Here is a 26,598-nt window from a genome sequence, read left to right on the forward strand (position 1 = left end):
TCGATACCTCACTTGCTCATTGGCACAACAGCCAGCAAGGTAAGTTAATAGATATGTGCAGACGATTGTGATGCCGAGAGCTGTTGATTGCGTAGCTGATAGGCTGGGTTAATTATTCCGAGCAAGAGCCGCACATCTTCCTGAATTAGTCTGGATTAATTGAAAGCTCTCCAGCATGTCCCTGTAAGTGTCTGTTCAATCTGTTAGTCTGTGTCCTCTCATGCCATCCCTCTATCTGCCATGATCAGCTGCTGCAATCAACCAGTCTCCTCGCCCCTCTTAAAGCCTTATCCATTTTTATACGTCTAATATCATTAGCTTATCAACCCCTCTCTCCTCGCATTATAGCGGAATATGTTTGCTGAAAACCTCCATTGTAATGCACTCTGAAAATCAATTAGAACTCTGTAGCGCAGTGCTGCACATTTCTCCACCCATCTCCACCTCTTTGCTTCCTCCCTCTTCTCCTCCATGCTCTCGCTATCATCCCACTCGTGTGCAAGCACGTCAGAGCCATCAAGCGGGCTTTGTGTCTTATGTACGCCCCAGGACATCTTTTTGGGTTGAGCACCAAATTCAATCTCAGCTCCCCAATCAGAAGTAGTAAAAACCCATCCTCCGCTGCAGCCTCAAAAAAAGGGCTTCAGCCCTGCTTGCTCGGATAAATCTTAGTAGCTCATCCTTCTCCTATTTTCTTTCCATCCTGGACCCCCCAGTGGCCCATATTAGAGCCTTGCAGATGGCCAGGGGAGATTTAGGAACTGCAATCCATCAATGTAATGTAGCCTGAACTACTGGACAACCGCCCTGCTAACCTCTCCTCCAGCTGGACTGCACCGCCCCTGCTTCGGGCCCGTTGCAGCCAAGCTTGCCCCACTTAATGTAAAACTTTGGCCCTGCAGTGGCCTCTTCATGCCCAGTCCCAAAGTCACTACTCTTTTTTGATCTTTGCTGTAATCACAGATCAACCAAGCTGCTCCTATACTTGACAAAGTTGGCTAATTGTCTGTAAGGTTTGTCGTCTGTCGCTGTCGCGTACATTTTCACTTACTAACATTAACGGGACTGAGGATGCAATGCTCCCAGACATCTGTTATGGACTGTTTGTACCCTCCCAAGTTTCATTTGATAAAACAATCATCTTATAAAAGTCACAAGTTCTTTAAATGCTCTTAAGGTTGGAATAAAAAGGGGGAGTGGTGCACCTACATCTGTTCACGATGTCTCTCACCACGCTGCTTGTTTGTCAGAGCGCCTGCTACATTTAACCTTGATATAGCTTAACGAAAGCCTTCTGGAGAGCTAGATTAAGTGTGCTCTCTTCCCTCTATGATGAATTCTTGATACTCTACTTCTGCCATTGTTCAGTGGCAGTGAGTTTCTTTTATCTGGCATGATCTCAAACCACAAAATCATTGATTTGGGGAGTTTGCTTGTTATTTCCCCCCTCTGTTGCTATGTGTTTCAAGCGTGGCCATTTCTACGATTGATAAGAGGCAATGCACCGTTTGGAAACAGTACAGCATCTCTAGCGGACCCGCAACCCCTTAAAATAAATCGTCCCCTTCTTGTTTCAGGCTGTCTGATAGACACTGAGTGAGATTGGTTCCGTTGAATAAGAGATGAATCTCGCAGCATGTCACCATGCCGCTATGACCTCTGAAATATCATTATCTACAGGGTAGGGAGGTTAACTTCGCTAATATAGCCTGAATACAAGAGAGGAGTACCACAACTGAACCTGATCCTGCTTTATTGCCGATACATCTCTGGAAAAGGTGCAAGTTTTTTTTTTCTGCTGCTGCTATATGCAGTTTCTCAGGACAACAAAACACACAATCAGATTTCCACAAATATGATGTGCAGCCTAAGGGATAATTGCAATGTCTCGGTTTGTGATTACACAGAAAAAAAAATGTGACAACTTAATCTTGTACTTGAAGTACAGCGTGGACTCTTGCTAAATTCTTCGGCTTAACGTGTTTTGGACGATGATACAGTATTTAGTGTTGTTTTCCACTGTCCAGTATTCACATCATGTGCTGTCTCATCAGTATTTCCCTGCAGTATTGTACGTTATGTCCATTAGACTAATCAAAATATCTTGTTTAGTTCATTGAAAGTCAAATCACAAAAACCTTAGATTAAATCTAATGTTTATTTTATCTATGTAAAATTTAACACATTGGATGACAACTTGAAAATGTACTAATATTACGATAGTCACATCATAATATCACCTGGAAATGAATCATGTATTAACATCCAATTTGGAATCACAGCCTAATTCATTCATATTTCACTCATGCTCTGAAACGGACTGAATCAATAATTCAGTTAGAGTGGATTTGAACTAGCTGCAGGCGTCTCTCCAGTGGCTCACTGTTAGTTGGAGAAACACCGAAGCACAGATGATATTGAAAAGTCTCCTTCATTGTTCAAGTTTAACATTTGCAATGAATTCCCAAGACAGGAGACGAGGCACAGGGATTTATTCTCTATTTGTCGATCACACTGCAGCTGAGCCCACTGTAAGCTACATAAGGTTGGTGATGTTGAGCGTAAATGAAGAGATTGTTATCACTGTCTTGTAATTGATCCAGGTTGTGTTTGCTTAAATTCTAACTCTGAAATCCAGCGGAGTATTTCAAGTGTATGTGCCAAGATAATGATATCTAACCCTTATCTTGTATTTCACTGAAGTTACTGAGTTGTCTTCTCTGTATCCGATGTCAGGCATGCTCACAGTGGCACCGAAAGGTTTCCACTGTCCCGATGCCGAGAGAAACTGCAACCACTGCCTGGATGCGGCCAAGGCCTGCAACCTCAACAACAGCTGCAAGAAGCAACGCTCCTCCTACATCGCGACCTGCAGCAAGGAGGACCCCAACAAGGGCGAAAGCTGCAGCAAGAAGCGCTGCCACAAAGCGCTGAGGATGTTCCTGGACCGCGTGCCAGCCGAGTTCAGCCACCGTCTGCTCTTCTGCCCCTGCCAGACCGTGGGCTGCGCTGAGCGACGCAGGCAGACAATCGTGCCCGATTGCTCCTACAAAGACAAGGAGAAGCCCAACTGCCTGGAGCTACGCAGGGTCTGCCGCCAGGACTCGCTCTGCAGGTGAGGTAGAGGGTGTTAAGGGCAGAGAAGGAGAAAGAGAAAGTGTGCTGTGTGTGACGAGCGGCGGGGCAAACGTTCATTTTATGTGTGTTCATGTCAGTTTTGTCGGTTTGAGCGACAGAGTTTTGACACATGTGAAGATTCATTATCTTCTAACATTCTTGGAAATATTAGAGAAAGAAAATTGAATTTGTGCATTATAGAGAGTTCCTGTTTTGATGGAAATCTCGCTGCTCCCATGGCATCCAAAAGTTTGTATTTCTCTGCTGTAACTCTGCCAGCAAAGTAATTAGAGTTTCAGGGAAGCTGCTGCTATTAGACGCAGGAAGAAGATGTGAGGCTAAGTTGAAGGGACAACGCTCAATTAAGCCGAACAAAACATTAGTGGATCACTTTGGCTGCATGGGGCCTCTATTGGATTCGAGCGGCCAGATTCAATTCACACCTACCCAGCCGTGACATGTTTCTTTGTGTCAGTGCCGCCCAGAGCAGGTGAAACACAGCAGTTGCAGTGTCAGCCTGATCAGCTGTCAGGATCTTTTTACCCCTGGAACCATGTGCTGCATCTGGTCCTCGATAGGAAACACATCCAAGCAGTCTGGGGAGAGACGCACTGCGTTCATTAGTCTAACGGCACACAAATGTGAGACATTTGAATTAATTCTAGGCATTTAAAAGCTCATTTATGAGCCTAATGGTGTTCGACCAAGTGTTAGACCCTCGGAAGCTGTGTGCTAAAAATAATACTCATGATGTGAGACTTATCAGCAGGGTAAACTTTTGGCTACTTTTTCCATTTCCCAGTGTAACAGATGATTAGGCAGCTGATACAAGTCAGTGACAATAAGAGACGGGACAGAATTTGTGGGTTTAAAACATTTCGCAGCTGTTGCTGTGGCAGACGCGAAAACCAATACAATTCATCGACTCAGTTCTCGTGCACTAATATTAATAATGTGTTGCACAATGTGATTAATAGCCAGATAAAGGATAAATGTAAGTGGGAAAAAATTTGTCATCATTTTGTTTCACTTGCTCTATTTTAATCACCCAATTGTTCGTTTGGCGGTAGCATGATTGACACCAGTTCAAATCAGGCTAAATAACTTTGCACAACACCTCCTTGTGACTGGTATTTCAGTGGTACATCCCAGTCCTCCTGTTTCCATGGAGGAGAGCAGCTTCTCAGGCTGAGCATAATGGTGAAAACCCAATTCCTCTCCACCGACACTAAATCCAACCACTGCTCTGCTAAAGTAGGGAAACTATTGCCTCTCCTTCGATTTATGGTTGTCTTGATAATTACCTGCTTGCCTGCACTGTGTAATCTGTTTTCAGGCTGAGCTGCTTTCTTTGACCTTTAGACCCTCAGGTGTCTTGCTGTGCTCCTCCTGATGAAATAGAACGTTAAAGCTCATTATCTGTGGCTCTGTAATGCCCCACTGAGGTCAACAGCTCGATGAGCGCATGCACTTGTACAGTACGGACACATGCTGGCCAGAGCAACAACAGGCCAAAAACCATTAAGCAGTCACACGTGCAAACGCACAATCGTTCTACACACAACCACAACGAGCTTGAACGTGACTTTAATAACCCGGTGTTTCAGGGCTGCACTCGCCCGCGGTGAATAATTGCCACCATGCGAGCGAATGCCGCTACAACTTAATTAAAGTCAGTGCTGGACTCAGGCTGCTCTCTGACAGGTGATGTTATCCTGCCCAGAGGTGTCTGCAATCACCGCCATCACCATGTGACATATTCCTTCTTGTCCTCTGTCTGGCCCTGGAAGAAACACTGATTGTCCAGTTCATTTGATTGGATAATTTATGAGATATCGCAGTAGCCAGCACACTGTTCTCTTAATTGACTCTGCACCTTCAGTGTGTTATAAAAGCAAATTGAATTTAAAGCTCATTTGTCATGCTAATGGAGACAAAGTCCACAGATTAAGGTTTTGTTTTGTGCAACCTCGGTGATAAACACAATTGAACAGCTCGACAAAGAGCCCTCCCCCAACTTTTTAAACACGCAAGTCACAGCACCGCTCAAGTGCAACACCAAGGGAAACTTTCCCTGGCTCTGTTCTCCGAGATGCATTGATAAAAGCAGGAGGAGCTCATTCAACGACAGGCCTCCGTCCCCTGGGGATGCTTCGTCTGACTCTTACTCCAACAGGGAATACCCTTCTTGCATGAGCCCCTTTTTCATTTTAACACATGGGACGGGAGAGAGAGAGAGAGAGAGAGAGAGAGAGAGAGAGAGAGAGGAAGAGGAAGAGAAGGAGGGAGAGATAATGAGACATGGAGCGAGAGGGAGGGGAGCGAGGGATGGTCACACAATCGATGTGGGCCGTAAAGCTACTGCAGCAGGTTGGAGGTCAGTGGTTCGGTCACACAGTTATGGATCAGCAGACTCTGCTAGCCATCTCAAACACAAGCCTCCCCCCCTGCAATACATTCCGATGAATAACGGGTCAGGGCTCGAAACACGGTCTAGTCAAAACGGATTTAAAAATGTACATTTGCCTATTTCATTATTTATTTCAAACTTCAAAAGGCCAGCAGTTTGTTGCTTTTCATTGGAACACTGCCTTGAATATACTTTTTGGACTGACACCGTGAGCATGCAGGATGCCAGATTGGCTGATTCACCTTAGAGAGTGTAGATTTTTCCAGTCCAGAGTCCAGAGCTCAATCAAAGAAAAAAAAATATTTGAAAGGATTTCAAATATATAATTTTGGCTTGGGCTTAGGTGGCATATTGCACTGGAAGATTTCATTATCTTTTTAGTCTGCATGCAGGTAATTGTTGACATAGTCTGGAGATCTAGGGACTGTGGTTGGACAGAAAACAAGTGTTAAATAGAGCAGCTCTTCTTCCTTACACCTGGTTCTTCTTCTGCTGCAGTTATTATATTTGTTCTTTCTGTAATAATGTCATCACTTCATCTCCTCTCCTCTCCACTTCCTATCCTCTCCTCTAATCTCCTGTCCTCTTCCTCTTGTCTCCACTCGTCTCCCTCTTCTCCCTTCCTCTCCCTCTCATCTCCTCTCATCATCCTCTCTGCTTCTCCACTCCTCTGTTCTCACCATCTTTTCAATGGATCCAACATCTATTCATTAGGGACTGCTGAGTCCACACTGTGACAATAGGCTATATTTAGATCTGCCGTTTTTGTGTTAGTATAGTTTGAGTATGTGTGTGTCCATGTATAAAAATGCAAGCAGAGAAAGTCCCTATACATCTCCATGTCAGTTCCTGCAGCACAAGCCCATTTCAGTCGAACCCAGAGAGCATTGAGTTGTATACATGTACTGTATTGATTGTCCGTGGGATCAATGCAGCATTTCTATCTTTGATTTATATCTCCTGGTCTCTGGGCTCACTGGGTGCTTTTTGATTGAGTTCTTTGGCCACTGGTTTTCAAAGTTTGGTGCTGAGAGACAATCGATCACTGTACAGGTATAAGCTGACCCAGTTAAGGAGATGTAGCCTACCAGGCCGCCTCTGCTTACAGAAAACTCAGAGTACTGCACTCTCTCACAGCAGATCCACACTTACACACACACACGCACACACACACACACACACACCTGCCCTAAATCAAAAGTCGACTCTTGGACCTGAGAAATCAAACCTTCACTAAGGGGGAACAGTATAAGGAGAATAAGTGCCCAGATGGCATCACCCTGTGGCCTCTCAGGCAAAGCTTGTAGAAATCCGGATATTTCACTTTTGTCATCAGTTTTTCTCACTTTAACTTTCACTCTCACATGCACACTTGCAATTTTGCAGTCCGTGAACATGAGGCCTCTTAATGTGCTCCTTGGTCTCTAATTCCTCCCTAACCACCTGTTCACACATACGGTCAGTTCTCTGTGGTAAGCTGCAACTTTAATGAGCAACACAGACTAAGATGAGGAAAAAAAGCTGCATCGGAATATATTGCTCAATATGTTTAGTGTGAATAGAAAATAAGATCATAATGTGTATGTAACAATGCATATTCAACCTCCTATATTAAATATGTATATGTGAACGAGGTGTCATCAATCAGAAGCAAATGTCACAACTTGTACGCGGATTAATCCGATTTTCTGTTTATTATTTCATGCTGCATAACATTTACATATTTTTATATTTCTCTAAGATGAGAGGAGTGATAATTAACTATAACAGAAAAATGAGATCAAAAACCAATACAATGAGCTGAGAGACACTAAAAAGCTCTGTAGACTCTGGTTGGTGTCGTCGAAGCAGTGGCCTATTTGGAGGGGGATAATGGGGAATGCCATCACCTTAAAACTGAAATGACCAAAAATGTATCCCGCTTAATAACCTGTCAATTTCGCCATCCCCTCTCATCAATAACCTCCATTCCCTATGAGATAAAGAGTGCTGCGTGTGCATTTAGAGAATTTGTATGTACAGGTGAGCATCCATAATGCTGCTAACTCAATCACAAGACCCGCTGTTTAGTTTCGAATGTTGGAACTGAATGACATTGAAAAGAACAGGAGGAGAACGCTCTTTGTCTCTGTCTCCCGTCACCAACACACTGACTGTCTGTCAGCCTGAGCATCAGCAGCACCGGGAGAAATCCTTCCCAGTTTGGTGGCTGGTAAAACATCCATAAAGATTTTACACCGTCTTCGTCAGGCATGCAGGTAGATGTACATCTTTCGCTGTGCTCATTCACAAAACATGCATACAATTCTCGACTGCAAGGGTGTCGTATCAACTGAGGTTGAAATGTGTGCTGTGTGTTGGTGACCAACCCGCCTGGTAAAAATGAAGTGTATCACATGTGAAACGTACGACTGAAAAATGCAGCTGAAACACCTACTGCAGAGGAAAACATCTTAAAACAGCCTGCAGATGAAGCAAGGCCTGATCAAAATGACCTCTCATGTTACCAAAATCACGATGGCCCTCACAATGTTGGAAGCATAAAGTCTCACACACATAAAACAGCTACAGCTACTAAAAAGTCTGTTTCTGTCTCCCTGCTTTTCATACAAGCCATCAAACTGAAGTGTCTTTTCTGGTCGTGTTAATCTCTGGTTTTGCAAGCAAAGCATGTGTCAGTCCGTGACCTTTTCCTCTCACATATGTTTCGTGCGTTGGCTTTGTTGGAGATGTGCTGGGTTCACTGGTCATGCATGTGAGCAGCAAATGGGGTGAGAGAAGAGCAAGAGAGATGGGAAGAAAAGTTTTGAGAGGAACTGAAACTAAGTTGTGCGTTTAATTCCAATGCATGGATTAGTGTATGCCCATTTACTTTCCTAACTGTAATCTCTAAGGGAACATGGTACAGCGGAAAGCTGCAGTCATTACCGACTCTGCCCCATCCTTTCCTCCAATGGTACTGAATCTATTATTAATGCACACATTATCAATATGGCTTCAGACGTATCTACAGAATGGTCGATGTGTGGTTTTGAATGTGTCAGTTAAGGCCTGTCCGTTCACTCTTCATCATTCTCACTCTGAACTTCTCTTTGTACTTAAGGAGACAAAGTGAAAGCTACAGCATGTACCTTCCTTGAAAGCTTTCACACAGAACAGTTTGAAATGTGACTAATAGCTATATAATTACTGGTAATAACTGTTTTGCAGCCTGCTGCTAACTCTGTCATTTATTCAGGGACCGTTCATCCATTTGTTTGACGTGTACACTTTGTCTGGGGGACGGCTGTTTGCCTTGCTCAGAGTATTTAGGGAGTTCAGATAACCTTGAATAATCTACTCAGCCATTACCAAACAGACAGTACTGGGTTATGTGCGCGGCACACTTGATTTAGCATGCATCCCAGTGACATAACATTCAGTAGGGGGTGTATGTAAGACATCTGCAGTGGGTGGTGCGGACAAAAACAAAAAGCATGAGTAAGTAAGAGAAACAATGGATTACGAGCCAATTTTCTGGTCACCAAACACGGAACAGTGCAGTCATCTATAATTAAGTGTTTCAAAATGAAACAAAATGTGGGCAGATAAGATCAAAATGCGAGTTTAGGTTGTTGATTGTTTTTGAGTTGGACCAACCAGAATCCAGAGCTCCGTCCCCAGATGTTTGTGACTGAAGCTGCTTTCAGACATGAACCAAACTCTGTATAGTTTCAGGACATGCTCGAGAGAGGCTCTATGTGAGAACGCAGATGCCTAATGAAAACTCAGAATGAAAATGTCTGAATGAGCCCATGTGAAGAAATAGCAAGAGATCCTCTGGAGGATTCATGGCAAGTGAGTGGGCATGTTGATGATGTTTCTGACACGCAGACAGATGCAAAATTGACAAAAAGATACAAACATGTCAGGATTTAAAAGCTGCACCACAAACGTGGGAGATGTCGACAAAGAGCCTTTGGTGATATGTCATGTACTGAGCTGCTTTGCATGCTGTTAACAAAAACATGTGAATTTCTAGCATAATTTGGATGACGTCCTGCCTCCTGCTGTGCCACCCGTCACCTGAACGCACCAGAGATTTCTTTGCTTCGGCTTTTTCTTTTTCATAAAGGCAAACTCAATGGAGTTCATTCAATGGAGACTTGAGTGACTGACCAAGTTTTGGGCCTTTCCCCATTGGTCATTGGTTTTTCTAAATTAACTGGAAAGAACTTCATTTCCTCAGGAGGTTGCAAGATTTATTGACCTTTCAGACCCCTTTAGTGAGTTATTTTAAAAAAGAAAAACAAATCTAGCAGCTTTTTGGAGAAACCTCAGTAAACAGCCACCAGTACTACTTTGCGATGGAGAGGGACATCTTTCTCAAAGTCTCCTCTCTTCAGTTAGTGGCAGAGAGAGAGAGAGAGAGAGAGAGATGGAGGCTGTGCGTTGAGTGAAAGACAAATGATGCTTTGACAAGTTACCCTGTGGAGCTTTATTAGTGAGCACAAATGTCCTAATCAGATGAACTGGACTATAAAGGGACAATATCCCGCCAGCTCCCCTGTAAAAAGTCCATGTAATGTCTGAGTGAGCCGATGTACAAACAGATAAACGGCTGAATCCGACACCTGGCAGAATGCAAATACAACGACAAATGCAATGACTTCATGAATATGATAATCAGCTTATTGTGGGTCCACAATATTTTTCGGCTACATCCTCAATTTCATCCACTGACCCTCCACGTTCCAGCCACATTCTGGGTTTTGACCCTATTCTTGTAACTTTGGATTTTCTGCTAAATAATGCAGGGGAGGTTCTGTCAGCTGACATTTTTTTGGTCTCGGTTTCAATTCTCTGCTGAGTAAGCGGGCGAAAGGTTGTGTCATGTGACAGCAAAGCTAAACTGCCTTGTGTTTTGACTGAATGCCATCTGTCCACATTGCCCTTTTACAGTATTGACTGTGAATCCCAATGAGTACAGTGCTGCCAAAGAGGCAGGCCACAGTCAAGGGACAGTGAGGAGAAAATAGCTGAGGGTAAAATGTGCAATCACCTCCGACTAAAGGGGCAACACAGACACATCTCAGGGTCAAGAGCAGAAATTTCGATGGGAAGGCAGAGCAGATTGCCATCATAGCTGAACAATTTATGGGAAAATAAAAAGGTGTATTTCAGTCGTAAGAAAAACATTTCTTTGGCAGACGTTATAACCTTTTATTAAAATATATTCATAGCACTCCACTGACAAGGTCAGTGCTGTTATTGGGGTTTTCATAAAAGTTGTCATGATGTAATGAGCCGTGCTGCACAATGCAGTGTCAAAAGAGAGTAACGGTAAAATATCAGCTTTGCCAAGGCACATTGTTTACTGTGGCAGCCAAAGTCAATATCAAAAGACAAAAAGGACACACAAGGATGTCCAGTCCTATTGATCCAACCAGGGTCAGATTCCCTCAGCATGAGTTTGCAAATCAACACTTGAGGCTGCAATGAAAATCAGTTTGTACGAGAGTGACAGGAGGACAGTAATAGGAGGGGACAGGGGAGGAGGGGACAGAGGAGAGGACAGACGAGGACAGAGGAGAGGAGAGGACAGACGAGGAGAGATAAGGTCAGACACAAACACAACAGACACAAAAGAAAGGCGCGAGGGGTAAAAGCGTTGCGGGGCGGAGCAGAGGGAAACATCTTTTGTTTTCCTCATTTGCTTCATGTAACTTCCATTATGTCGGCAGCTATTGTGTCATGCTTATTGTAATGCTTTCTGAAGATGTATGAGAGATATGGTTTTCTAAAGCCTCTCTAGATGGAAGACTGAGGCAAGCGATAAGAGAGAAGAGCCGTAATTTCACATTTAACAGAAATTATCATGCGTAGAAGTCATATTTGTAGACGGGGTACAGAGGGGAAGTCACTAAACCAGATAGGACTCTCAATAGACTGCGGTTTTAATGTAGAGAGGAAGCTCTTAGAGGACTCGGGAGTCTGATAACCATTTTTTTCCCTTGCTGCCTCTCCTCCTTCATAAGGAAATGGTTTCCAAGACTGACACTCATCTGATTTGAGTCACATTGTTTGTCATGGGCATCAAGTGATAGGAATAAGAATCCATATAAAAAGCCATTAGTTTTCTATTACTGCCAAGCTGGATGGACAGGCACTCAGCGCTCAGCCAAATCACTGTGTTTAAAGTGTCAGGTTGGATGAAAGAAGTCTACCTCTGTGGGGGCTCCCGTGCCACTTCCCTGGGGGCTGAGTGGCTGAAATGACCATAAAACTCTGTTGAGCTAGACAGCCTGTAATTTCAGCAGCGAGTGGCGCTTCGCCGAGGTATAATGGAAAGCCCTTGGACGCCATGAAATGTGCTGCATCCTGGTTTCGGAACACCATTGTCTGAACACTCAGGACACCTCTCTAAACTTTAAATTACTGTTTTTAAGCCGTCATTGTCTGAAAAAGCTCCGCTTCTAAAAAGAAACATGGTTCTTGTTCGGTTTCTTAAAAAAAATGCCGTGGTCTTTGCCTTTCTCGCAGAACTCTACAGCTCAGATTCTTTGTCAGCATCAAAGTAAAGGAGCCTTTGCTCCTAAGAAGACAGCAAAATGGAAAATGTGTCTCTAGAGGGTTGCTTTGTAGAGGTGCAACAAAGTTGCTCTCTCTCCCCTGTCTGTTGAATCTTTTTTTTTTATCATCTGTGAATGTAAGCACAAGTGCCTTCTTTCACTGTGAACAGACTGAAGGTGGATGAGTGCGAGCTGTTAGTGAAGAGGACAGTGTGTGTGTGTGTGTGTGTGTGTGTGTGTGTGTGTGTGTGTGTTTGTGTTAGTGTGTGTGTGTGTGTGTGTGTGTGTGTGTGTGTGTGTGTGTGTGAGTGCTTTTCTTTTGTGAATTAACAGTCCCTTTATTGATATTTGAGTGTGCATGTGTTTGCGTACTTGTGTACTCGCTCTATCAGTGGTTCCAGCCATGCTGCAACAAGCTTATGTCCCGTTTTCTGAAGCGAGGCTTTCGATGTGCTAGCAGTGTGTCACGTCGAGAGTCTCTCCGGATGATTTGATAGGCGGCCGGATGGAGATGGAGTTGGAGTAATGAAGTGAGTCTGAGTGGGGTTTGCTGCTGGAGGCCCAAGCTCATCACACTACACTGGCCACCATGGTGAAAGAGAGAGAGGGACAGACAGGAGATTGTTACCTCATCACACCACATTACCCCTGAGCTGATTCTGCTTGCCTTCTTATTCACAGAGTCAGGATGCAGCAGAACAGTTTCGGTGGCCAACTCAACCCAACAACACACTGTCTCTGATAGACTTCTAGCATGACTCGCTATGTTTCACGCACTCTCCTCTCTGAGTTTCCTGAGAGACAAAGTGGTTGAAAGCAATAGACTCAGTGTTGGGCAGATAAACATGCAGGTATAGGCTCAGTGTCATTACAATGCATCTCATCTAATCCAATTAGGCACAAAGTGATGAATAACAGATCAAGCATCACCTCTATAGAACACATAACAAGCAACACAGCTGCAATGCATATTTAAAGACAAGGCACTATTTAAATTTATGTGACAACAACATTCTACCTATTTAGGCTATTGTGTCAGCTCTGTGCAGCTGTCAGCATTTTTTTAATTATGAATATCTTAGTTGGTGCATTAATGCAACGCTGTAGATGCATCCGACAAACTTTCTCACTTAGGTGTCGAGATAAACGGACAAGAAGTCACAATGAATCTCTTTTCAGTCCCCTGTGGATTTGAAAATGCCCACATAACAACAAGTTATGATTCTCATATTTTTTCGAGTACTGACAACATTTTTTTTTTTTTATTGTTTAAAAAATATATTTACAGGTGCTGCATCTGTGTAGTCTTTTAAAATGAGATGGTTATCAATTCCAGTTTGAGACACTAGAATAGTTTCTTATCTGAAAATTGCCTTCAACAGGTAAAAGATATTGTTTTCCCTTTGTGAACTGCAGTTTGTGTCATGGAAGAAATCAGAAAATACCACAATGGCACTCAGCAGAGCGCACACCTCCGCCAAGGACCAACAGTCACATTAATTGAAATTCCAGATTTTTATTTGGATCTGCCCCTCATTGCACACACTCATAGTTGTATCAGTTCCCTTCATTAAGATCTATGAATTATCCTGATAAATCAAGGAAAATGTGACAGGACGCCCAATCTCACAATGTTGAAAAAAAGAGTAATTCTATTGGACAAAAAAAAATCAACTTATTCGGAAAAGTGAAAGACATAACGTCTGAGTTTGGCCTCAAGACAAAAACGTGGTTGACAAAATGCTTTAAAGGACAGCTTTTGAAAATGTGTGTAGTAACTTTCACATTGATAATTACAAGAGAAGATTGATACCATCTCCTGTGTGTTAAATTAATCTACAGACAAGATAGATTTATTAGCTCACAAATGGAGATTGGAAGCTTAATTATACTCTGATTCGGTGCAGAATACCAACATTATCTTCTTTCACAGTCTTGATGCTAAAAACTATCTATTGTACATGATGGTATTTCTCCCAAATATTAGAATATCCCAGGATACAGGCAGTGGCCTCCTGACATCACTGGCTTAGATAAATCCTCGCACTCTGGCTGGCATCTGGATGGCACTTCAATTATTTATGGCAGTGTCTCAATTAATCAGATTATGATGTATTGCTATTAAAATCCACCCTCACGGCTCTTTGTAAAAAAGACAGAGAAACAAATGACTCTTTGAGAGACTGAGACAAGAGGAGCAGGCCATCAGAGCAGCTGTCATCAATGAGTCAACTCAAACTCAAACGGCTGTTTATCAGGTAGCACAAGTTTCCCAAAAGTTAGGAACCAAGTGGACACCAGCCAGAAAACACATTCAGTCATATATGTGTGTGTGTCTGTATGTGTGAGCGCACATATGCGTGTGTGTGTGTGTGTGTGCGTGCATGCTTGTTTGTGTTAGAAAAGGACACTGCTGCCCGAGGTGCATTTGAGTACCTTTGAACTAAAGGCTGAAAAAATTGGTCAGAACGGGTCAGAGAGAATGAGTCATGACGGAGGGAGAGGGAGAAAGCGAGCCACCAAAGGAAGGAGAAGAGAGGGAGAAATGTGCAATGGATTGTGATTCACTTAGTGGGCAGCTGTGATGTGAACAGTACAGACAGACCAACTTTGCACACGCTACTCCCAATAAACCTACTTAAGTGGATTAGCAACGCCACCCTGGGGGCCTCCGCAGACTTAAAGCTCTTATCACAAACACACACCGAAAACAAAAACATACTATCTTTATCAGCTCCCTGGCTTTGTGGGGGGAAAGTGTGTTTGGGGGACAGTCAAGATGTCTGGGATATGCAGAGGAGACACATGATATTATGCTCATCCTTACATAAATGCCTTTTCTGTGGGTTTTATGTTGCGTGCTGTGAAAATAGTCAACATCGGGAGACGTGAGTGAGACCTGGTTGCTATTTAGGACACCTGTTGTAACGTCCCTGAAACAGATGTTGCAAATACTATCCCAGTTTGATGCTAGTCGCAATTGGCAGCTGCGCCCGGGTAAACAGTGTGCCAAAAAATTAGGTCCGGCCCTCTGAATATGTGGAATACGTGCGTGATCATTCGTTGTGTGCTTTGAGTTTTCGACCCCGCGTCTCATTCTCTGTCTGTGCTGTTCTCTGGTGTTTGCTGTTGCAGGTCTCGGCTGGCTGACTACCTGGTGAACTGCTGGACGACGGCGCACACAGTGAGCACCTGTCCCAACCAAGACAACCACCAGGCCTGCTTGGCCTCCTACGCCAGGCTCATCGGTCAGTGTGGGGGTGACACTTTGATGGAGAGGGGGGGGGGGGTGGTGTCAGGGAGTGAAGTGGCAGGAGACAAACAGACGCACACTTTTATCCCCACATGTCACAGTAATTTTCTAAAACTACAGATACACGGCGAGCTAAAGAGTGATGGTTACAGGGAGCAAGAGACGGTGTGACAGCCGCCTGTTGTACCTTCATTTTTATCATGACGGGCAGGCGGCGCCCTGCGACTCCGTCTTCTTCCCTCCTGGCCTGATAGTTCCCCCCAGTGCACTGGACATCAGTTCACTACTAGAAGTAATTAGGCAGTAGAGGCACAGAGAGCGTGTTTACTTAATTAAAACACTTGATGACCATCTGTTTGCTCACAGTCAATGTTGCTCAAACAATGTGCACACACCAGCTCGTGCATATTTTTCAATCCCAGCCAAATGTTCGATAACAGCACCTCGGCCATGTTGCGGCCGCAGTTTGCAGCGTTGGAAATGCAAATGTGGATAAAATAAAAAATAAGTATAGTGCTTGCTGAAGTGTCCATATTTCAGTATCGGTCAGTGCCTCCCCACCATGTGTCATAAATTGTGCAGTATGAAGTGATAATATGTTATAGTGTTTCCTGGATTTCTCTGGAAAATGTTACACAAAGTGCATCTAACACCCCTGACTCCACCTGAAAGCATCAACACGGAAAAAGTAAAATGCTTTAGTACAGCAGGGCTACATTCAAACAGTACACACACACACACACACACACACACACACACACACGCACACACACACACACACACAAACACTTCCTAAAGCACCCACTTTGAAAATATTCATAATATAATGGCCTCTTTACATCTAAAATTAAGCATAACAGAATGCTTCACCACCTTCCCATAAATTCAAACAGCACAAACTAATTCCTATGACTAACGTCTTGTTGTCCATTTTATATACTATTTGCAATGGATGTAGTCCATTATTGTCCATTAGTGACCCATAACTGTTTGTCCTAATGTCTCTCTCTCTCTGTGTGTGTGTGTTTGTGTGTGTGTGTGTGGATGCATATATAGGGACCGAAATGACTCCCAACTATGTCGACAGCAGCTTCTCCAACTGGACCATATCCCCGTGGTGCACCTGTAAGGGCAGCGGAAACCAAGAGGAGGAGTGTACGAACTTCATGCGCTACTTCACGGAAAACACATGCCTAAGTGAGCCATCTCCACACACGGATACTCTGCATGCATTGCAAATGTGTTTTGTAACTGATAGGGCTCCAGCAGTCATGCAATATTGATAAGAGCACGAGTGTGTGGTGCGGTAGTTACTCTTGCTGCCATGTAAGAGTAGACTGAGCCATGAGCATCGATCTAATGCAACTTTAATAGTTTCATGTCAGATTCTGTTTTTCAATGTTTTGGAGCTCCCCCATGAGATAGCTGCGGATGTGATGTTGAGGGCTGGATGCTGGAGACTGAATGTGGAAAAAATGAGTGGTGGGGCAGTAGGTGGGCATTACCAGCTACTTTAGACATCCAAAGGCTCTTTGATCCAAGTGCACGGTGCAAGTTGCATCTGGGGTTCGTCATATCCCAGTCAATTCAGCGGCAGAAAAAAAGAGGGCTGCGGCCGGCAGATCGTTCAAAAGGTCTCTTAATTAATCATGTGGTCGTGTGGTCATGTGGTGATGTGGTGATGTGGTGATGTGGCGTGTAACAGGCAATAAAGTAATCAGTGTGACATTCCTTTTAAAAGCCAGGTGTGTTTGCACATTGGTGTATTGCCAGTATGATCGTGGACTTGTCAGTTCAGAAGAAAAAGCACATCTCTGCAGAAGAAACAGTTCTACCCATCTGCAAACAGAAAGACCTCAAGCAGACCATCTAGCGTAACAGCAGGAATCCGCCAAAGCTCCCTGAGGTGAAGCAGGCGTGAGAGGAGCCGAATGTATGCGCATTGTGCAACCGCCTATGAAGGTGCATAATACTGTCTTGATAAACTACTGTGCCACTGACTTCAGAGAAGGGTTTTTGTTGGTCAATCACACAATCGCCTTCTGCTGGATAGCAACGTGCCAACAATGTGCCTGACCACATCTCATTCTCAGGCAGACGAGCCCATGGGCACAAGTGTATTTGCTATTTTAACAACGTAGGCAGTGGATAAGAAGAGTTGGTCAAAACCAGGAGACTGGACCCTGGTATTACATTTTCAAAAGAAAATTAACTTTTAATTTATTAATTTCATTTAAATTGAACGTGAAATAATTTATAATTTACTTGAGTTGGTTATTACAAAGGAGGAAATAAAGCTGGAGGGATTAAGAGAAAAATATTTATGGATGAATGGACGATAGATGGATATGTGGGTTGAAGGATGGATGGATGGACGGACGGATGGATGGATGAATGGACGATAGATGGATGAGTGGGGTGAAGGATGGACGGATGGATGGATTTCTCTGCTTCACAGTTTCAGCTTATCCACGGACACCCCTTTTTCCCAGTGATTAAGTTGAAATTAAATGTTCTTAGTTCTTCAGACAGGAGTTATTTCATATCAGTCCTCATCCCCCCTCCGGGCGAGATCTGCCCAGACTTTAATACAAAAGAAACCATTTGCATGTCATTTTCACATTCAATCTGAGAGCGTTAAAGGGCTTATTCCTTTCTGGAGAAGAGTTTCATGTAAAGGAAGAGATCTTGCACAAATGAAATAATAGGTTAAGCTAAAATACATAACATCTGTACATCTAATGCCTAACGCGCGGAGTGCAGCATGACAGAATGCTAACCTCAAACCTCCCTATGATTTTTTTTCTTTCACTGTGGAGTAAAATACAGACAGCTCCTTCCTTGCTATGCCGGAGCGAGCAGTGTCATCAGCGCTACAAGACACCATTGCCTTTAACATGTTCCATTGTGTGGATAATGCTTTCAGACCATTTCAATAGATTGCTGGGGTACCGTTTTAGCTGAGTGTGCGGGATGAGGGATGAGGCTGGGAGCTGAGGAGGCGTCTTGAAAAATAACACAAAATGCTGCATCTCCTCTCTGCAGTCAAGCAATAAACTTCGACACAACAGGGAGAATACAGTATATAAACATGTGTATTTAGATACATATACTTATAGGTATACTGTATATATGTATGTTTATACTGAATATATAGGTGTGTGTTATACTGTATATATACATGTGCGAATAGTTTGAGTGTATGTATATGTGTGTGTGTGTGTGTGTGTGTTATACTGTTTAATATACCGTTAATGTGTGGATGTTTATGTATAAACACAATCATATATGTGCGTGTGTGTGTGAATGTGTGCGTGTGGGAATATACTTGTTTGTTGTACTTTTTATGTACATGAAAGGATGTGAATGTATATATACATGTGTGTGTGTCTGTGTGAGTGACACATTATCCTTCAGCTCCCCATGACCTGCATCTTTTTCCATTGATCCACAAACCAAATCACACACTGAAATAAAAACCATTAACGTTAACATACAACTTCAATTGTCGAAAAAGAAAAAATACATTTAGAATATATGGTTGATTAAAATATGTGAGGAATCCAGAGGATATTACACACACTTAAAATCCAAATTCCTCCCCTATCTCTTGTTCCATCTGTCCCTGCAGGTAGGGCAATGCAGGCTATGCCTACGGGTTAAAGGAAAAAACTAACCCGGAGTCATTAAAAAAATGAATTGCCATTGGCAATGAGCTTAATCACTCAACGGAACATTTGGGCACAGTAAAACATTCTTTGTGGAGGCCCTCGAGCCAACTGCTTTGATTTATGACTTTATTCCCCCGTCTTACAGCATCTGCAGAGGGATAGCTAGCCATAGCCCACCCTGACAAACAGATGCATAACATCGCATGTCTCAGCATCTACTTCACCAGCTCTTCACCACTCTCTGTGCTTTTATTCCCCAGCAGCAGCCGTAACACAAGTGTTGCTGAGTGGAATGCGAAACCTGAAGGGTTCTTTTATTTGTGTAAAGTGTGCAAGTGTATGTGTTTGTGTGTGTTTCGCTGTATAGTATGTGCACTTGTGTGCGTGTGCCTTACAACATTGTGTAGGTGGACAGAGATGTGAAAGCTATGTGGCCATGCATTGGGATTACTAACGTGTGTGTGTGTGTGTGTCCATCCCATTTAGTATGTGTGGTCCATAACTATCCTATCTATACTTTGTGTGTTGGTAGGAAAATGCCATTTGTCCTTTGTTTGGGAATGTTTTGAATTTGATCAGTAACATAAATCTATTCAAAGTAATCTCTGCATGCTGACCTTATAATGGAGGTGGTTGCCAAGCAATTACATGCCTTGCCTTCTCTCTGGCTGAACAAAGAGAAACAAGCCTCATGTTTTAAACGGATGAGCAGTGAAAAGGTGCTCAGCCCCTGTTTTACCATATCTAGCTGAAAAGCTGACTGAACAGGGATTTATCACATTTTTGCAGAGACTCACACATGCACCTCGACACACAAAATGACACGCATGCGTGTACACTACATCTGCGGGCGCACACACCAGCACTCTCCTCTGTTTGAGCTGATTGACTTGCTACTCTTTAGAGATTCCACATAAGTGTCCAACTGCTGGCAAACAAATTGGGGTTCATCATCTCAAGAGCATATATTTTGCAGCTGTTTACTCTGCCTGTTGCAATTTGACAGCAATGTTTACAACATGATTTCTTTTAACTGAGCCATGGAACAAAGTTTTGTGTATTCCGTAAATGTGTGACTGCCAGATTAACTTATAGAAGGATAATTAATGGATACTAAACATGTTAGACATTCTTTTACTAATTTCACAAACGTCTGTCTGTGTGTGGAGCGCACGTCTCAATTTGTCTTCAAAGTAAAGGCACAATGTTTATTCTGTTGCTGTAATGGTTTTATTTTTGAAAAGTTGTGAACTTGGGTCTGAAAATTGTGTTGATTGCCAAACAGATCTCTGAAATAGCAGTTATGTAATGTATGAAAAAATAACGGCAGTTGAGTCAATCTTTTCAAACTTATATTCAAGCCACACACATTAACTCATTAATTCTGTTTTATTTTATGAAAAACACTGACCATCACTTTTTCACTGCAGATAAACCAGGTAAGTTTTCTAACTTCACTCTGCACCATAGACTGTTTATAAAAAGCTCTGCACACTAAGCCCAGCGCGGTGTATGTGAATGTATACTGTAGAACTGTTTGAGGAGGACTTACTGATGACAAGGAATCATTCCGGACGAGCTCCAGAGCATTAACATGGGGCAAGAGAACATCCCATTCAAAACAAACAGGTTTAGAATGGCAGCGCACCAGCTCCTTAAAGCTTGAGCAGCAGTGACAGATTTCACAAGTAGGCTTTTGATTGCTGTTTTTGATTAGTTTGACGAACGACTCTCGAGCTTACTGACAAAGCAAAAAAAAAGAAGAGTTCCTCTCCTTACTCTTCTTTTTCTACTTCATTCCTCAATCCCTCTCCGCCCTCCCTCGTTCCCTCGTTGCCAAAGATTGGGCAGGAGACCAAGAAGTTGACTTAGAGCTGTCTGTCTGTTTGCTGGCTTTTCGCTGGGATGGCAAGTTAAAAAACAAATAACTTTATATCTCTGTCCCTGCAGGAAGTGCCATCCAGGCCTATGGTTACGGGATAGATAACATGCAGAACAAAAGTGCGTCTGCCCCAGGCCCCTCGGTGATGACGAAGACGGGATGGGACTGGTCAACGGGCACCTCAGAACCTCCATTCGTCGCCATATCAAAGGTAATAGGTTTGCACTGATTGTTGCATTGCAATTTATATGCAAAGTGTAACGCAGATCCATTATTTCCTTCCCGCGCGACAATCAGGGAGGCTTTTTGAATTAAGGGTGTTAAATCCTGAAGTCTGTCATTTTATAGGTCGACCCACTGTTTAAAATGTTAACCGATATGATTTGCGGCGGCACAGATACACTCTCTACATTTTCAGCAGTTTCCATCAAGTTCTTTGCATAAATTTGTTCAAATCGACCCATTACAAGACGAACCACAAAAACACTCCTCCACTCTCCTTCTGTGAAAGGAGGATTTTGTCCAGTGGAAAAACCATGAAGCTCAACTCTCCGCTCCATTCATATTCACATCGCGTTCAATCTCTTTGATTGTTAAAGCAATTGGCACATCAGAACATACACTTTATGATAAGACAGTTCATGCTACACCCAAGATGATGACATTTGGTTGAAATAGTTTATTTCTCTCGCACACAATGAGGCAGTGAAAGGAATGGGGGGTGGGGGTTTTAATCTGGATTAGAGGTTCTAAAATACTGGCCCAGGGCCTGTTCTCTGCTGAATGCTGTCTACTCTGAACACTGCAGTCAACTCTGCCATAACTGGGTTCACCGCCTGGATCGGGAAAAAAACACACCACTCTTTTCTGTGCTGCAACAATGCATGTTCATTTTCTCTTCAAATACAATGTGAAAAAGACAGAAGCGTATTGTCCGCAAAAGACTACCTGTCTCTGTCTCTCTTGAACAGGACAGAAATATTTCACGCGGTACTTTGGGCCAACGAGGGGTTCTTCTTTATTTCTTTTCCTTTTGTCCAGCTGTTGAGTGGGATTACTTTTCACAGTGAAATATTGTACTGTTTTACAGATGTATTTTAGATGTGCCATGCAGCCTTCTGCTGTAAGACTAATGACGTTTTTCGCCTTTGCAGGAGACCCAGTTTCCAAGCTTGGCTGAATTAAACACTGTAGTATGAAAGTGTACTTTGTAAAATCTTTAACTGCTTCTGCCACCTCTGTGGCTGCTGTTGATGGCATTGTTAACGTAAATTTCCAGTGACTATTGCTGATATACAAAAAACTCCAAGCAGCGTGAAAGGTTTATGATTGTAGATTTGTGTACTGAAGGAGTGACTACCATTGAGTCATCTATGTTGAGTAATTCCAGGGGCTTTCACAGCCATTAAATGGTCGCTCATGCAGTGTTGTCCTTTATGCAGAGGCCCTTATTGTTGTGAAGACAGCAAATTAAAATCTTAAAAATGTTGCAAAGAGGAAAATTAATGAACAAACATCAGTGATAACAATTGCCTTGTGTGTACGTCGCGGAAAGGTATTGGAGGGAGAGACAGAGGGAGAGAGAGGGGATAGCAGGGAGGGAATGGACGGTGGAAGTGCTTCCTCCAAGTGTGTGTATGTCAGTATTGATGCACCGCTCTGCGCCTGTCTCACTGCAGCGTGGTGTTTAATTTATTGTAAAAATGGTAATTAGGAAACAATAAGACGTGTGATTACTCAAGCAGGAAGTTTATAATTAGAGAGGGAGCTGGTAGGGACATTTTGGGCGGCCCTACGTTCTCAGACAACTATGCCTGGCAATTAAAACTTGTCAAAGTTCCATGGCAGATAAATTGGGGGAGTGTTGTTATGGTATGAGTCCTCCTGGCAGAAGATTGACTGTCCGGGGCGGTAAATCTCAAGGCGGCACACGTCGTAACACACACTCGCACAAACACTCACACTGAAAGGTGTGGGCACATGTGTGCAAACAGCCTGGGTAAGTATATGATGCATGGAAAGATAGATGGTTTTGGGTTTACTCCCACAGTCCTAAAACATTTAGATTAGGGTTAGGTTAATTTGAGACTCCAAATTGAGTGTAAGTGCCCGCACCCCGCCTCTCGCCCAATGTCAGCTGGGATTGGCTCCAGCTCCCTCTGCAACCCTCAAAGGATAAGGGATAGATAATGGATGGATGGATGGATGGAGTGATGTTTCTAGGCAGCAACTGGATAATTAATGTGTTGGCCTTCCTTCCAAACCTATGATTAGAACACTACAATAGATGGATGGATGGATAGATGTAAAACATATTCAGAGAGGACTGAATGAAGGAGAATCTACAGTCTATGAATAAGCGTAGTCACATTAGTCGCACTGCTGCTGTCTTACAGGCTCTAGAGTATTTTCAGCCAATTAAGATGCATAATTATTCAAAAAGTCACTGTCAGTGGTTGTGTGCTTTAGCCTGTCCTCAGTAAATAAACATATGGGCTGCAGCTTGATTATTCAAACATTGTAAGTCAATGGAGTCACCCTCACAACTCCTGCTATACTGTATGTGGGAAAAAATACCTTTTCAATACACTGATACTAAATGTTTCTCATGATAGTTAGCATGATTTAAATTTTGAATGCCCTCACTTGACAGAAAATAGTTCAAATCCCTTTTTGTTTCATTTGGAGTTTTGTTTGCGAAGGGATCTGTACACCCCCCCCCCCCCTCTAACCTCCTATCCATTGAGAAGCTGGTGGTCTCTGTGTTCTCATGCTACACTGTCATGTGTTGATTTTCAGCTCAATTTCATCGAATTGATTGTGGACTGTAACTGCGCAACTCTGGGCTATTCGATGAGTATAGCCTTGGGAAATGCAGCCGTAGCGCACAGTAAATTTGACATTGCGGATCGATAATGAAAACACATGCTCTCTACATGTGTATTTACCTGAGTAAGCTCATTGACGAACGTGATATACTCGTATCAACAGTTCAAACAAATAATTGTGGAGTTTTTCCATCATCTCTTTTCTTTCTGTGCATGAATTAAAGCCTGAATAAATGACTGAATAAATGCCTGTTTTGACATTTTCTGTATTCAGTCACGGTGCATGTTTGTGCTTTTAGCCACTTGTTTTTGTGCATGTGTACCTTCACCAGTCTAAGTGTGTGTGTGGATATTGGCTGCAGTCAGAGATCTGGACTCATGTCAACAGGCTGCTGCCACACATCACTGCCCTTGCTAATTAATTGGCTTTTAGTCGCGGATGTGTTTGGTACATTGTCAAGCTACCCGTAGTTGTTTCTCCTGATTTTGGCAACTGTCAGTTAACCATTTCTTTGCAATGCAGTGGGTGGCTACACGAGCACAGGTACTGCGATAACCGGGGGTACTTGAGACACCCCTTCTTTCTCCATCTCACTCTATTTCTTTTTTTTGCTTCTCTCCTATAGGTAAAATAGGAAAAATTGCCTGTCTTGTTATTATAGTTGAGCACAATTTTCTTGTTTCATTATTTATTTTCTCCTTTATGTGTTTCCTTGCTTGGCTGGAAGATGAGGTGCTGGTAGATAACATCTGAGTAGATGCTTTTTTTTTTCTATGTACAGCAAAATTGACTTAAGTGCAATCTCTGAGGTGGCATTGGTGAAAATAAGGTGAGGTGATGATGGTGGAGGAGGAGGAAATGGTCCATGTTCCTTATGAAGTGCCTCTGTGTGTGTTGATATGCTGAACTGGAAATGGGGCTTCTGTAATTCAGGAGGCAAATGGTATACAAAAAAATATTCATCATGCAAAAAACTGTATGTAGGTGCATAATGATTCTGAGAACTGTAGTGTGGATATAACTAGGAACTCTGAAGGGCATTGGGTTTAATATCTGGACTGAGAATTAACATAAAGAAGACAAATTGAAAACATTGTGAATAGTTTTGTTTGGCCAATACTTGCTGTAATTAAGACCTTACAATATAACCTCACTGACCAAGGTTTGATGCAACAGACTCTTTATTCTGAATCTTTATGGCTGCAAATATATTTGAGATGCACTGCTGTCAACCCTGCACCAGCAAATCCATCATCTATACAGTTTATCCTATTGAGGGTTGCAGGGGAGGCTAGAGCCTATCCCAGCTGACACTGGGCGAGTGTCTGGTTAAATACCCCCTACCTTGCATGTTTTTGGATGATATGAAATTATGTCATAGTGTCCACAAAAGCCTACTTAGATGTGGGGAGAACATGCAAAAGTCCACAAAGAAAAAACCTGTCCAATATTCGTGTAGCTTAAGATGTTTAAGTTGGTCTTTTCGGATCCAGATCACTTTTTCCACGCCAGTTTAGTCTCACCAACCCCTAACCCTATAAGATAACTTGGCTATGGCCCTGACACCTGACTCAAATTATGAGGTGAAATAACCACATATCCATAAGATGAGGGGCTGTGATAGGAGTGGGCACCAGTTTTAGTTATACGCTTGACAAGGTGTTCTTTTACTTTTTCTTTTTAGCAGTCTCATTCTTGTAACTCACTTTGGCCCTTACACAGGTCTCCTTCTCTTTCCTGCTCCACTTCCTGCAGATTTTTCCTGAGGCCAAGTTGTCCTGGAGAGACTTGTCCCTCTTTCAGTTGGACTCTCCTGTTGCGTCTTTTTCTCATCTTTATCCACGAGGATCCTTTCTCATTGGCCACTTGAGCCAGAAGGGAATCTGGACTTCACTACCTCCTCCTGGTGGGAGGTTTTCTCCTGCGTCCATTGGAGACAGTCTTTATCTTGCTTTTCTTCAGCTTACCTTGGTGCTGCTCTGAGGTCGTTGTTCTTTTGTTTTAGCTTGTTATGCTGAGCCACAGTGGAGGCTCTGGATATCTCCAGTTCATCCAGCAGGAAGGATTTCAGCTGCCTCCACTGGAGACTCTCACTAAGCATCGCTGTTTTTTCCTTCTTCTCTCAGATCAGCCATCAGGTTATTTTTCTCAGCTCTCTCATTGTCTACTTGAGCCAGACAGGAGGATCTGGATTTCTCCATTTTAATCCCACAGGGAGGTTTTCTCCTGCTGCATGGGGAGGTGCTCAGTCTCCAGCAGGTCTTCCAACCCTATTTGATCTTGTCGGTCTTTGCTCTGTGCCCCTCCAGCTGGGCATGATGGGAAGCCTGGGATTTAGGATATTTCCCTCGTTCTTTAGCTTTTGAGGGAGCATCAAACTCTGCAGTGTCTTTGTCAGCCTCATCCAGCAGGGCCTCTTCCTCCAATTGTTGTCCTCTTTCTGTTCATGGAGCTGTGCATCTAAGTCTGTAAATTCTCTCGCATTTCTATCTGGACTCTCCTATCACATTTATTTAGAGTGCAGAGGCTTCTCTTGCTGTTCTTTATCTCACATCGTATTTGTTCTTCCAGGTAACTAATGTAGCATTTCTTACTTTTTCAAGGTTTTTTCCTTGTCTGACATCTTTTATTCTCTGCCCCTGTACTTACTTTCTTTATGTATCTGTTCACTGCACTGGTGCGTTGTCCATCTGTCTGTGTGTGCATCTTGCTCTCCTTTTAGTTTCTTGAAAACAGCTCATCCAGTTGACGTCAAGGTAGTTCTGAGGAGCCAAGAAAGGGCAGAGTCGGTCGTAAAGTATTTTGGATGAGAGTTTCTGAAACTACCAACCATAGCAATAACTCCACTATTTATTTTAAATTGTACTATGTCATTGATGATGTAA

The 26,598-nt window shown here is 43.0% G+C and overlaps 1 protein-coding gene across 1 annotated transcript in view; it reads left to right on the top strand.

Moving 5' to 3' along the window:
* Nucleotides 1–26,598, top strand: part of LOC133001960 (GDNF family receptor alpha-2-like) — a 52,852-nt gene that overhangs the window by 23,433 nt on the left and 2,821 nt on the right. Inside the window, exons 4-7 of the mRNA XM_061071684.1 lie at nt 2,737–3,115; nt 15,214–15,326; nt 16,388–16,528; nt 20,953–21,095. Coding sequence (XP_060927667.1) covers nt 2,737–3,115; nt 15,214–15,326; nt 16,388–16,528; nt 20,953–21,095 — 776 coding nt within the window. The remainder of the gene's footprint in view (nt 1–2,736; nt 3,116–15,213; nt 15,327–16,387; nt 16,529–20,952; nt 21,096–26,598) is intronic.

The sequence above is a fragment of the Limanda limanda genome, chromosome 5 (genome assembly GCF_963576545.1).
Source record: "Limanda limanda chromosome 5, fLimLim1.1, whole genome shotgun sequence".
In the NCBI taxonomy this organism is placed as follows: Eukaryota; Metazoa; Chordata; class Actinopteri; order Pleuronectiformes; family Pleuronectidae; genus Limanda; species Limanda limanda.